This window comes from Carassius gibelio, chromosome A3 (genome assembly GCF_023724105.1).
Source record: "Carassius gibelio isolate Cgi1373 ecotype wild population from Czech Republic chromosome A3, carGib1.2-hapl.c, whole genome shotgun sequence".
NCBI classification, from domain to species: domain Eukaryota; kingdom Metazoa; phylum Chordata; class Actinopteri; order Cypriniformes; family Cyprinidae; genus Carassius; species Carassius gibelio.
Window position 1 is genome coordinate 10,120,746 of NC_068373.1, and position 12,395 is coordinate 10,133,140.

At 35.9% G+C, this 12,395-nt stretch overlaps 1 protein-coding gene across 3 annotated transcripts; it reads right to left on the reverse strand.

Moving 5' to 3' along the window:
• Positions 1-6,099: 6,099 nt before the first annotated feature.
• LOC127946160 (dynein axonemal light chain 4) lies at positions 6,100-11,047 on the reverse strand. 3 transcript variants are annotated; one of them, XM_052542505.1, is made up of 4 exons: positions 10,891-11,047; positions 9,808-9,885; positions 9,041-9,124; positions 6,100-8,823 (listed from the first exon to the last, which is right to left on the reverse strand). In XM_052542505.1, exons 2-4 carry the CDS (start codon positions 9,877-9,879, stop codon positions 8,659-8,661), a joined length of 321 nt encoding a protein of 106 aa, XP_052398465.1. In that variant the 5' UTR covers positions 9,880-9,885; positions 10,891-11,047; the 3' UTR covers positions 6,100-8,658. The 3 variants fall into 3 exon arrangements, with proteins under 3 accessions (XP_052398465.1, XP_052398475.1, XP_052398485.1); XM_052542515.1 differs by having other exon boundaries at positions 10,868-10,995; XM_052542525.1 differs by lacking the exon at positions 10,891-11,047 and adding an exon at positions 9,965-10,007.
• Between the last annotated feature and the right edge of the window lie 1,348 nt (positions 11,048-12,395).

The following is a 12,395-nucleotide window of genomic DNA, read 5'->3' on the forward strand; positions in this document are numbered from 1 at the left end:
TGTTTTATCTTGATGTTGTATTTAAAGGATGCAGCTGAAGTGTCTGGGCGATTCTGTGGCCAGAAAGCCTGTAGAATGGTGTGTGTCTCTTCACTCAATATTATGTATTTTCCTGAAGTCAGGTATGCATCTGTTACTCTTAGTTTCATTTTTGAGAATTTGATGTATTGATTTGATATCTCTGAATTGGCTATGCAATTGGCATGATACTTAACTGACTGATAATAAATTGTTACATTTGATTTATTCTGATTTACTCTGAAATGATTTCCTCAAGTAGATTAAGTGAAGGCATATGTTACTTCAAATCTGCGTCCAGGGTTAGTGTATACTATATCTCAGGCTCGATGGAGCACGGGGCACATCAGGTAAGATAATAGATTTCTGACTAACTGACTAAACTAATCTGACTACGTTTTTTTTTTATTGCAGGGATTTTGCTTCTCTTCTAGAGAGAGCAGTTCTAAGCGCCAACGAATTGATTAATTCATCAGTAAAATACAGGTTTGTATACATTTTATTTTATCTATAAAATCGTTACTGTGCTGTATTTCGTTCAATATTATGCAGAGCAAACATACAGCGCAGCATGAACATTGGCTAAAAAACATGGCCGTAGTGTCCGTGATGTCAATCTTTGGTTTCCGAAGAGCGTTTTTAAAGCCAAAAGTGGGCGGAGACGGCAGTCGCCATCTTTGCAGTGCGTCACTTAACGTCACTAATCTTAAATGGGCAAAAGGGCGGGAGCTGGTTGCTGAAACCAATCCACCGGCCATGCACCTGTCACTCAAGAGGCTGAGCCCTTAATTATGCAGAACTTTAAGGCGTAATATAATTTAAATACAATTAATTTTTTTTTATAAAAAAAAAATTCACCCCCCTCACAGTTGTCACAAAGGGCAAAATTAGCTATATAGACCAAAATTTTTTTTTGTATCAGGCTGTAACGTTTTTTTTCTTTTCTTGTCTGCTGTAAAGTTTGCCATTTTAACATGGGGAGTCTATGGGATCGACTCCCTTTTGGAGCCAGCCTCCAGCGGCCAGTCGATGAATGACAGTTTTAGTCACTTCCTTGTTGATTTCAAGACAGGGTTGAACGCTTTGATATGAATCATCTTTAAAGAGTTTCACTGTCTTTTCACGTGATGGAAAAGCCTGATGCTTTGCATAAAATAAACGATTTTATTCATAAAGACACAGAATACAAATTCTTTGGATGTTAAAATATTTCTTCAGAGCTGTTTACTGTTTGTTTTTGGGCAGGTTATAAAGGCAGTTGCAGTTTTTAACCCAGTGTTTTTTAGAATACAAGGTTGCATCAAAAAGACTTAAATCACACAACCTTACTTGCCCATCTCTTCATAGAAACCAAAATGACTGTTTTGAAGAATGACAAACTAAAACATTAAAAATGAAGCAGGGAAAAGTAGCACATCTGAGTCACTGTCAGTCCCCTGGAACTGATACTTTACTTACCCTCATGTCATTCCAAACCTTTGTGTCTTATTTCTTCTAACACAAAAGAAGAAATTGGGAAGAATTTCTGAAAAAAAGTGCAATTAGAAAATTACTTTCTGTAAGACTGAAATTACCTCAAAAACTATGATCTCACGGAAAACAACTGACACAAACACGAAAACATCTCTCTCCACATCATTTCCCTCTTCCTTCTCTTTATCCTGCTTTAAATCACTCAGTTGACTCAGAATAGTTCAAATCAAATGTTAATTTTAAGATTTATGTTTTTCAACTAGGAAAAGTACATGCATGATTTTTGTGCAGATATGACTTGGTTTGATATTTTATATCAAATACAATCACATTACAACACAACCCATCCATCAGTATCTGAAGACAGGCTTGACAGATGTACGTGGGCTCAATAATAAATGTCATAATATGTGCTAACGAACACCTTCTGTAATTATGTATTCTGTAACAAAACCCTGCATTGTTTTTTCTCTCTGTTTTGGTATATGTATTTATTACTGTCTTGTGTCTTATATAAGCAATTCCCATGTGCACTATATTCCCAGTCTTCTGAAGACATACTTGAAAACAAGAGTTTCTTGCAAGATATCTTTTAGACATTACCACTGTTAGTTCTCATCTCTCCTTTGCATATAATCAAATGACACGTGACACCTGAGAACCAAGGATACATGTCATTATCACTGAAGTCAAACACATTTTGATTATACACTGTCAAAAGTTTGGGGTCAGTAATCTATCCCTTTTAAGTGAATTGTCCCTTTAAATGGCAATATTAATTCCTCATTAGATAGTAACACTTTGTAAGAACCAAACCGGAGATGTCAGGCAACCTATAAAGGAAACAGGACCACACACAACTGCACAAGCTTGACATCAGAAATCCTGGATTTAAGAAAACATTTGCATATGATCAGATGGCCATAAGCAGACCGCCACCAGCTTAAAGCCAGACTTCTGCTTATGTTCAGAGATCCTTTACGTAACATGCGGCGGTTGTATAAGAAGAGACCTGGGAAATCAGCCTTTTAAAGCAGCGGCTGACTGGCAGGAATTGACATTTCTTTATCCCCAAAGTGCAGGGTGCCAGCAGACACCATCATCACATCATTAGGACAGAGGCTTGCTGACGTACTCCGAGATGCCAACCCCCAGCGTAAAATCATATACATGTGGCTTTTGCATATCCACATACATAATTCAACTCCAGTGGCACAACAGAAGCAAATGTACCCTAAAGCGCAAACAAAATAGAGATATAGAGACAATCACCTCACTTTTGACATCACTCTGGATCAGAATACCAAAAGACAAAACTGCACTAAAAAAGGAAAATAACTGTCTGGATGACACTTACTGAAACATTCAACATAATGACATCTGGATCACAATGATGCATATTTATAATTGCATAGTTTCTTATATTTTTATTTTTTAAATGTATATGTATAAGGAACAAAACAACTTGTTAAAATTCACTCAAATTACACATTTTTTGTTATTATTCACCTCAGTTTGACAAAGCATCATACTTTACAACACTTTGCAGCATCTTCAAGACAACAGCCAGCTGTTTCACTCAAATACACAAGAGTATCTTGTCATCTTGTTTATTAATACTGTATGCGTCAAGATGTCAAGCTCGGGGACAGACCATTAAATATTCATACCCTTACCTTTTTATACTCTTTTTCTTGAGCATTACCTTACTAATTCTTCTCGTCTCTCCCTTTATTCATCTTCCACGTGGACTGTCTGTTATTTGCAGACAGAACTGCTGAGGTCGAGGAAGCATCTGGAACCTGACAGTCTTCTAATTCTAAGTCTGAATAAGAAATTTATGGATGAAAACTCAATGCACACAAATAAAAACACTGTGAGGGACATATCTCCACATGTAAGGGAACATGTTTGAGACATTGTGCTGGTGCACTCACACACTGCCAAGCTATGAATATTTCATTCACCCCTGAGTGAGAAAGAAAGAGATGAGAAATTATGAGAGGAGTCACTATCATAGACAGTTATATAATTAGGCTATAAGACCAATGGTGGATGGGGAGAGAACGGGAAACCTCTTAAAATACAGTCATTTTTGAAGTTCAATTTGGTGTCACCAGTGGAGGAGAAATTACCCACTTAAGCCATTAAAGTTTTAATTTTCTTCATGGAGAAATCAATGTTTAATGATTCTGTATAAACCTTTCAAAACAGACCTCTGCAATTATTAATCACCATGTGCTTTATTTGAAACCATGAGACAGCGCAATCTCAACTTTATATATTAAAAAAATAATAATTAATAAACAAATTCTAGATGGAGAACTAAATTATCTAGGAGTCTTGAGAAGAAAAATCTATGTATCTATGCAAACAAATTGACAAAAGAAAAATAAATTATATATATATGTTTGTGTGTGTACAAATATAAATAAAAAAAACAAATTCAGAAGCTAGAGGTCTGTCATTTTTTAAAGAGAAGTTAGAAATAAATATTTATAAATTAAAAGAATTAATGCTCCTAATTTATTTGGGAAGTATGGCTTGAACGGATATTGAACTTTACAGCATTGATAAGAAATACTTCTGGAGCAGCAAATAAGCACTTTAGAATTATTTCTGAAAGGTCATGAGACACTGAAAACAGGAATCATGGATTCAGAAAATTCTGATTTATCAAGACAGCAATATGTTTTTAAAATCTTAACATAATTATACTATTATTTCGAATGCTAATATTTCAAAATTTTAGTTTTTACTGCAGTTTTGATCAAATAAATACAGCTTGAGTGTGTGTGTGTGTGTGTGTGTGTATATATAGTGTTCCTGTAGCTCAATTGGTAGAGCATTGTTGGGTGTTCGATTCCCCTGGAACACATGATAGGTAAAAATTGATAGCCTGAATGCATTGTAAGTCACTTTGGAAAAAAGCGTCTGCTAAATGCATTAATTTAATAAAATTTAATATATATGTTATACTGTCATTTTTTTATTCGATTGCATCATTAAGGTGTTTCTTGGGACTGTAGTTCATTTTCTCATAAAAGACATTTATCATATTTGCCTCCTGCTCTGAATTTTAAGTACTTTATTAAATAATTGGTTTAATTTCCTATAAAGAAAAAGAATGGGAATAATACCCCCAAACCAACGCTGCTATAAAAATGACTCTATAATGTTATGCTGTATTTTGAACAAAATCATGGTTCACTGTTAGGAGCAACACAGTTCAGTCGTTTCTACTGACTAAAACAAAAATCTGACTAAAAACAAAACCTGCTGTAGCTCTATCATAACTGTGCAAGTACACATACATAGTGTATTCACCAATCAGCACCCAGGACTGGAAATATGAATACTGTATTATTAGAAGTAGGAGACAGATTGGTGGAAAAAACTAAAACTGATTTATATTCATCCCTCAAACCCACTCTCATCCCCTCACTGACGCTCTCCTCACATCCCGTTCACTTCTTCACTACCATCAATCCTCTTTCAACACACACACGCACGCACACACACAGTTATGTAATCACTGTAATCCCTCTTCTGCTTCATCTCAACATTTATGAAATACAAATCACTGTGATGATCTTCCTCAACTGCTGTTTCTCCTTTCATCAATCACTCTACATCTCTACAATTCAATCTACACTCTTTTCTTTTCCAGGAAGGTTCTACTATGTTCACAAATGACAAATTCATTTCGGCTCTTTTCTATTTTACCGTAGTATAAAATCTCAAGCGTGATGCATTTCTTCTCGAATCTGATCTTTGGCTTGCATTCCTCCTCCTGCAGTGTCTCTCTGTGGTATGTTCCTGGTCAGAAAACTGTCAGGCAGATCCTGCAGTCGCCCAGAGAGAGCCGAGCTGTTAATGAGGAGTGTGAGCCAGAGACACACAGCACCAGCCCATCATCTGATCTGGGTTCAGTTCATCTGAAACACAGAGAGAGTGGAGAGGGTGAGAGAAAGAGAAGAGACTGGGCAAGAAATGAGTTTGATGAGGTGGACAGAAGAGAAGAGGGACATTAGGAGGAGCTTGTGGATAAAGCCTATATAAACATATTAGATACCGGATTTACAAGATTCATAACATCAGAGGCAACAAGGCTAATTAGAATTAAACACATTGGAAATCGCATTAAACTGCAGCTCTCTGACTTCACAAATTAGTTGTGGATTGAAAAGACATAGGGCAAAGGCTGACACATAACTTAATACTTCATAGTGATTCAAATTTATATTAAATGTACCTTTTTAAGGATTAACTCACTCAAAACTGAAAATTTGCTGAAAATGTACTCACACTCAGGTCGTCCAAGATATAGATGAGTTTGTTTCCTTATCGGAAAAGTTTTGGAGAAATTTGGCATTGCATTACCAGCTCCCTGCAGTGAATGGGGGCCGTCGGAATCAGAGTTGAGAGTAGCACACATTACTGCAAGTACTGTAATAATTAACAAGGGAAAAAAACTATTTGTGGTACATTAGAGTAGGAGACGCACCCAAACACAGGTGAATACCTCTTATTAAATCAGAATCATTCATTTGTATAATCAACTAAAAAGTCCTCCATTCTCAGTACTCAAGAATCAGTAGACTCACGTGTCTTTCGACAATTTTATTTATCTAAACAGAGGAAATTATTGCACAGAGTTGCCATAAAAATAATAAAAAATTGAATAAAAGATCATAAAGTCATTAAAAGGTTTACTGCATTGTGATAAAATATTGCAGCATTTAACTTCAGTTGAAATCAAAAGCACGGTTTGCACAGTTTAATTGTTTCTCAGGATGATGACTGAAACATAATTTGCAGGCCTCTCTGATCAAACTCATGAACTTGGCAGCAAGTTTGATGTATCAAAAGTGTCAAACAGCAACCAATTAAATTAGCAGTGATAAAAAAATAAAAATACATAAAGATTCAAAAATATTTTTAAAATAACAATTGAATCTGTTCACTCATGTGAACTCAAATAATTCAAGGTAAAGTGTTCACTATAGCATGTGCATCAGAATTGTAATCAGTGGCCTGACTGGGCTGAACACAATGACACTGGCTCAAACAATGGCATATGTCTGGAGGCGGAACTATTAAGTTGGCCAACTACTGGCAGATGACATTTTTCATCTGCTATTTATGCAGTTTCATTTAATAACACTTGTGGCACAGAAATTACTCCCATAGTTAAATGACAAATGAGCAACTGCAACTTCTATAATTACATAACCACTTAAACGTACCTTCAAAATAGGATTAAAGACTATTAGATTATGTTTTAGGTTTTAAATTGTTGCAAATTATGATAGTGAATGGTTTCAGCATTTATGCAATTCAGGGCTGTGAAGTGGTACCAAAAAAAAGAGAGAGAGTACTAACTGCATTATTGCATGACTACAGAAACCTTCAGAAATCAAGTTCTGACAATGTATGTCATGTTCAAGTATTCACACTCTACAAATAATGGTTATGTAAAGAGGGGGAAAGTACACGGCACAAGATTCCTGGGGTGACAATGAAAGGATAGAAGGAAAAAAAAAATTAACAATGAAAGGGAAAGAGGAATCTGAAACAGGTGTCAGAGCAGCCCACTGAGAGAGACACTACTGGACCGGAAACAGAATGAAAGAGACAGAGAGACAGAGACAGAGAGAGAGAGAGAAAATGACACATGAAATGTAGTGCAATGACACACATTCTGTGCTGAACAGCCTCACACAGAAAACACATTCCTACGCAGCCTGCCAAACAAATACAAGCAAGTATTCTGAGCATCAAGAGACAGAAATGCAGACTGGCACTTCAGTTATTACAGAGCACATCACTGTATGTCCACTCACAAATAGATTGAAATAGACTTAAGTATCTCTTTCAAAACTACACTAAACTGTTTATATTGCCACTCATAATCCATTTCACCTCAGTAATGTGACACACACTACTGTTCAAAGGTTTGAGGTAAGAGGTTTAACATTTTGTGATCTGGTTTATCCCATCCAACCCATCCAAATATGTATTGCAGTTTCCTCAAAAACATTAAGCAGCGCTACTGTTTTCAACACTGATAATACTGAAAATTCAGCTTTAACATCAAAGGAATAAATAATATTAAATTAGAAAACGTTTCTTTTAAAATTGTACTAACATTTGACAATATTAGTGTTTTGAACTAACCACAACCTGAGTGTACTTATGAAATCTTACCGACTTCAAACTTTTTAACAGTAGTGTATATCCGAATGAAACAGGATATTCATCAAGAGCAGGACTTAACTGTAGAGGGAGGGATGGATGAGCGAGCCGAGCCGAGCCAAAAGCAATATTGCTTAAACTATGACTAATTAGCTATTTGGCTATTAGTAAACAATATTCAATATCACACAGAGCCTAAATAGAAAAGGAATGCAAGATCATGGATTAAAAGGAAAATTATCATTTTTTTTTTTTTTTTAACTGTACACCATGTAAACTTTAACATGACACAGACTTCTCAACCAATTTTACCTCTGTAATACGATTCATTTCTGAATGAAAAATAACATTCAGCTAAAAAAAGGGTGAGCTGCACTTTTATCCACTTGGAACTGATTGGCCATTAACGTGAGTGTTGCATACCAGAATTCATTCATTCACAGTTGAGTTATGAAGAATGGTGACGGATGCTTGAATGGGAGGGAACTGAAAACATGATGGACTAAAAATGAAAGTCATTTGAGAGTAGTGGCAAGTTAATACAATTTGATGAAAGATTACAAAGGCAAAGGTTTTCTTTGGAATAACGTGCTATAATGGATTGCACACAATAAAACCAATATGTTTTAAGAAAGTAAACAGCACAGGAAGAGGACAAAACTGAAACATTTTCTTAAATAGGTTGCAATAAACTCCATAGGTTGAATAAAAAAAATTGCAAAAAAGAGTTAATCAAACTCCTTTTTAATCTGTGTTTATGGCTTAAAATTGAAGCCTATCCATAAAAACGTAAGACAGGAAAAGAGTGATCTGGAGAAGTGCACAAGAATCTGTATCCTTTTCCCCTCTTCCAATTTCACACATGTGCATACACACACAAATGTCTCAAGTCAAATAGGGCTGCATAGTTAGGACAGATCCATGAGTATAAATATCTCACAGTGGCGACTGTGTGGGCAGGAAGTGACATCAGGAGCATTTCCAAACACACACAGCCAGACTTCCCCCAAAGAACATGTAGAGCAGGTTCCTGACTTCATGGCTCACCTCGAATCCAAACCCCTCACCGATCACCACATGCCACGAGCTGCCAAACTTCTTATCCATGCACTCCTTGATCATCTTGGCAGCACTCTGAAAAACCAGCGAGAAAGAGAGTGAGATGAAAGCATGTAGGCTACTGGAGCAGTCCAGATGGCCAGACTGTGTGTGTGTGTGTGTGTGTGTGTGAAGCATCCTGACTCAGTACTAGACGGAAACACAGAGCCCAACCCCACCTGTGTGAGCTGGGGAACACATTCATCTGAAAGCCAAGAGGGCAAGCTCACATACAAACACAAACCTGACTGACCTCATTGTTGGAGGCAAATTTCTCGCAGGCTGTGACACAAAGCTCCATCGTCTCCACGCGCATCTCCTCTGGCATATCTGTGTGCTGCACACAAAACCAGCAGAACATAGTGTAGTCAAGCTCTTACAGGTTTTATGGAGCAAAGCGGATCTTAATTTGTGGCCACAACTGAACTAAAACAAGGGAACAAACTAATAAAATTATGGAATAAATGAAACAAGTGATGGATAAATATATTTTTGTCTGCACAAATGTCTTCAAGAAAGATAATAAGCCATGTTTATTGAGCAGCAAATAAGCATATCAGAATGATTTCTGAAGGATCATGTGACACTAAAGACTGGAGTAATAATTCTGAAAATTCAGCTTGTCCTTCACAGTGGTAAATTACATTTTAAAATGTATTCAAAAACAGTTGTTTTAAATTGTAATAATATTTCATGATATTTAAAGTTTTTTTATCAAATAAATACAGCCTTGGTGAGCATGAGAGACAGCAGTGTATAGAAAAAAGTTATTTTAAATTACAATAATGTAAACATGTATTAATCATATTATAAGAAACTACATTAAGTTGATCAAGGCAGAACAAAATATTAAGATGCCAAAAAAAAGAAGCAAATATTATGCATGAGAGAAAAATAAAAATCATGTTTTGAAAAGGATGGAAAAGGGAGCAGTTTGAGTGATCTAATACAGACAAACACAGACACATCCATAACTGGTTATTTCTATCTGGGTCACAGCAGCAGGCGAGCTGCACCCACCCTGATGAGAGGAAAGCTTTGTAGTCTTTTGTAGTCGGCATCCTCTTTTTTACCATCAACGGTTTCTCCCATCCTTTACTAAAGATAGAGAGAGAGATAGAAGGATTAGTCCTGACTGAAGAAATGGAAAATCAGGACATTAGTTCAAAATTCTCACCCATTTTTAGCATTGGGACAGAGAATGAAGAACACATTTGTTTGTCTATAAATAAATGTAAATGTGGGTTACTTTCCTCATCAAATAAGAAAATGTACAAAAATGAACACTAAGGAAAATACTATAATCTTGTCATGAATTTAAACATTATACTTCTTGGCGATTCTTGAAAATTGGGACTTTTAAAGCTTCATAGCTGTGTTAGGAAAGAGGAAGAGTTTCTAAAACTACATTAAATGATTTCTGAAGGATCATGTGATACTGAAGACTGGAGAGACGATGCTGAAAATACAGCTTCTGTCATGGAAATAAATTACATTTTAAAATATACTGAAAAAGAAAAGAGTTACTTTAAATTCTAATGACATCAAAATATATATTACTGTACTTTTGATTAAATAAATGCAGCTCTGAAGAGCAGAAGAGACTTGTTTCCAAAAACATTTCATTTAAGCCTGTGTCATTACATTTTGTCAATTAACGTTACTGTAAAATCATTTCACAACACTCAACAACTATTCAATCAAAACGACCAGATTTATACAAAATAAACACTAAATAAAGTTTTCACACTGCAACAGAACTGAACCAGAATTCTAAACACTTAATAAAACGAATTCCAATTGAAAAAATAAATAATTAAAATACAGAAATACAGGTTTCCGTCTCCAGCACGTCATTATCTGAAAGGAACAGATAAACTGATAGTTAACGTTACATGATTATGAAGATAAACAAACGTGTCGAGTGCGCGCTTGTTTTTAGCATCTCTGGGCTAATGTTAGCTTGCTAGCTCGACTCCATCACGCCTGGGCTTTAAACGCTATGAGTGATAAACAGCCAAAACAGATGGAGCAATGTAAACATGTAAATCATTTAAAAGCTCGGTAATGTTTTATTTACATCAATGTAGCTCAATCGCATACCGCTCTGTAGCGCTTTACAGACTCGTTCCTCCGCAGGTGTTGTCATGGAGACACGACGACCTTGGCAACCTCCGACCCACGTGACCTGTTTACTTCCGCCTCCGTCCATTTCTTTCTTTCTTTCTTTCTTTCTTTCTTTAATTTTCATCCGTTTATATAATGCCGTGCTTCTTCTTTTTCTTCTTCTTTATAACTATTGTTGTTCTTGTTGTGGCTGTTGTTCTCCGAGGGTCTCCAAACTTGTCCTGAGAGCTAAGCTCCAACCCTAATTAAACAAACCCCAACAAGCTAATTAAGGTCTTACTAGGCAATACTTCCGGGTGTATGCATATATCCACTGTCAGTGTCTCATCCTGGGAAAAGGCATCTAAAAACTCAGCATATTTTTTTATGCATTGTAGAATATTAAACCAACCAAAGTTCTGTTCACATGTGTTTGATTCATATATACTGATTATTAATTTTGTTTTTGTTCGTTTTTTTGGTCCACGTGCAGATGTTATTGAGCGGGTTGCCATCAGCACCCACTCCGCCAACACAGATAACAGTTTCATAACAGAGGTTAAAGACCTCCTACACATATTTCCCAAGCATCATTCACATCTCCACTGGGGATGTTGGTTTGTATGTCTATTGTTTGGGAGTTTTAGTGTTTTTTTTTTCTCCACCTTCAAAGACTTTGTTGGCACTTTTAAAGCTGTATAAACCTCAGAATAGCAAACAGAGTTGGAGTTTCTCAGCTGTAACATAGAAGGATATGATACTCAACTGTATGAACATGCTTTACTTGGCTTTCTCATCTGAATTTTCTGATAAATAAAAGACATCTTTTATTTATCAAACTGATCTATAAATATGTTAAAGGGATAGTTTGCCTATTTAAATTCTGTCATTACTTGCTCACTTTTCCTTCTTCTGTTGAATATTAACAGATATTTTGAAGAATATGGGTAACCAGTTCAGAACAATGGACTCCACTGACTTCCATAGTATGGAAGAAAAATGACTGGAAGTCAATTTGACCTTCAACTCTGTGGTTACACAGACTTCAAGATATACATATGTATTCAGCAAAAGAAAGACATTTATACAGGTTTGGACCAACAACTTTAGGGTGAGTAAATGATAACTGTTTTTTAGTTTTTGTTGAACTATCCCTTTAACTTATTTTGTTTTTGTTTGTCCTGCATTAGAAGAACAAAGGTCGAAAAAATCCAGAAAAGGAAAATGACAAGAAGAAAAGAAAAAAACAGCTCGAGGCTCTACATTAGCAGCTTTGGAGAACCTCTAGACCTCCTTTTAAAAACACATCCAGGCTTATTGTTCTGTGCTTCTCGGGTACAGAGGTGGATTTAGGTAAAGCATGCTGGGCTTCTTTTCCTAGCACATTTTATCAATTCCAAACCACATCAATCTTAATAACTACTATTAATTTTGTATTTCATCATTTATGAATGATATATAATTGTCCATGAAGGCTGGAAGTTAAAAACTCCTTATATTCA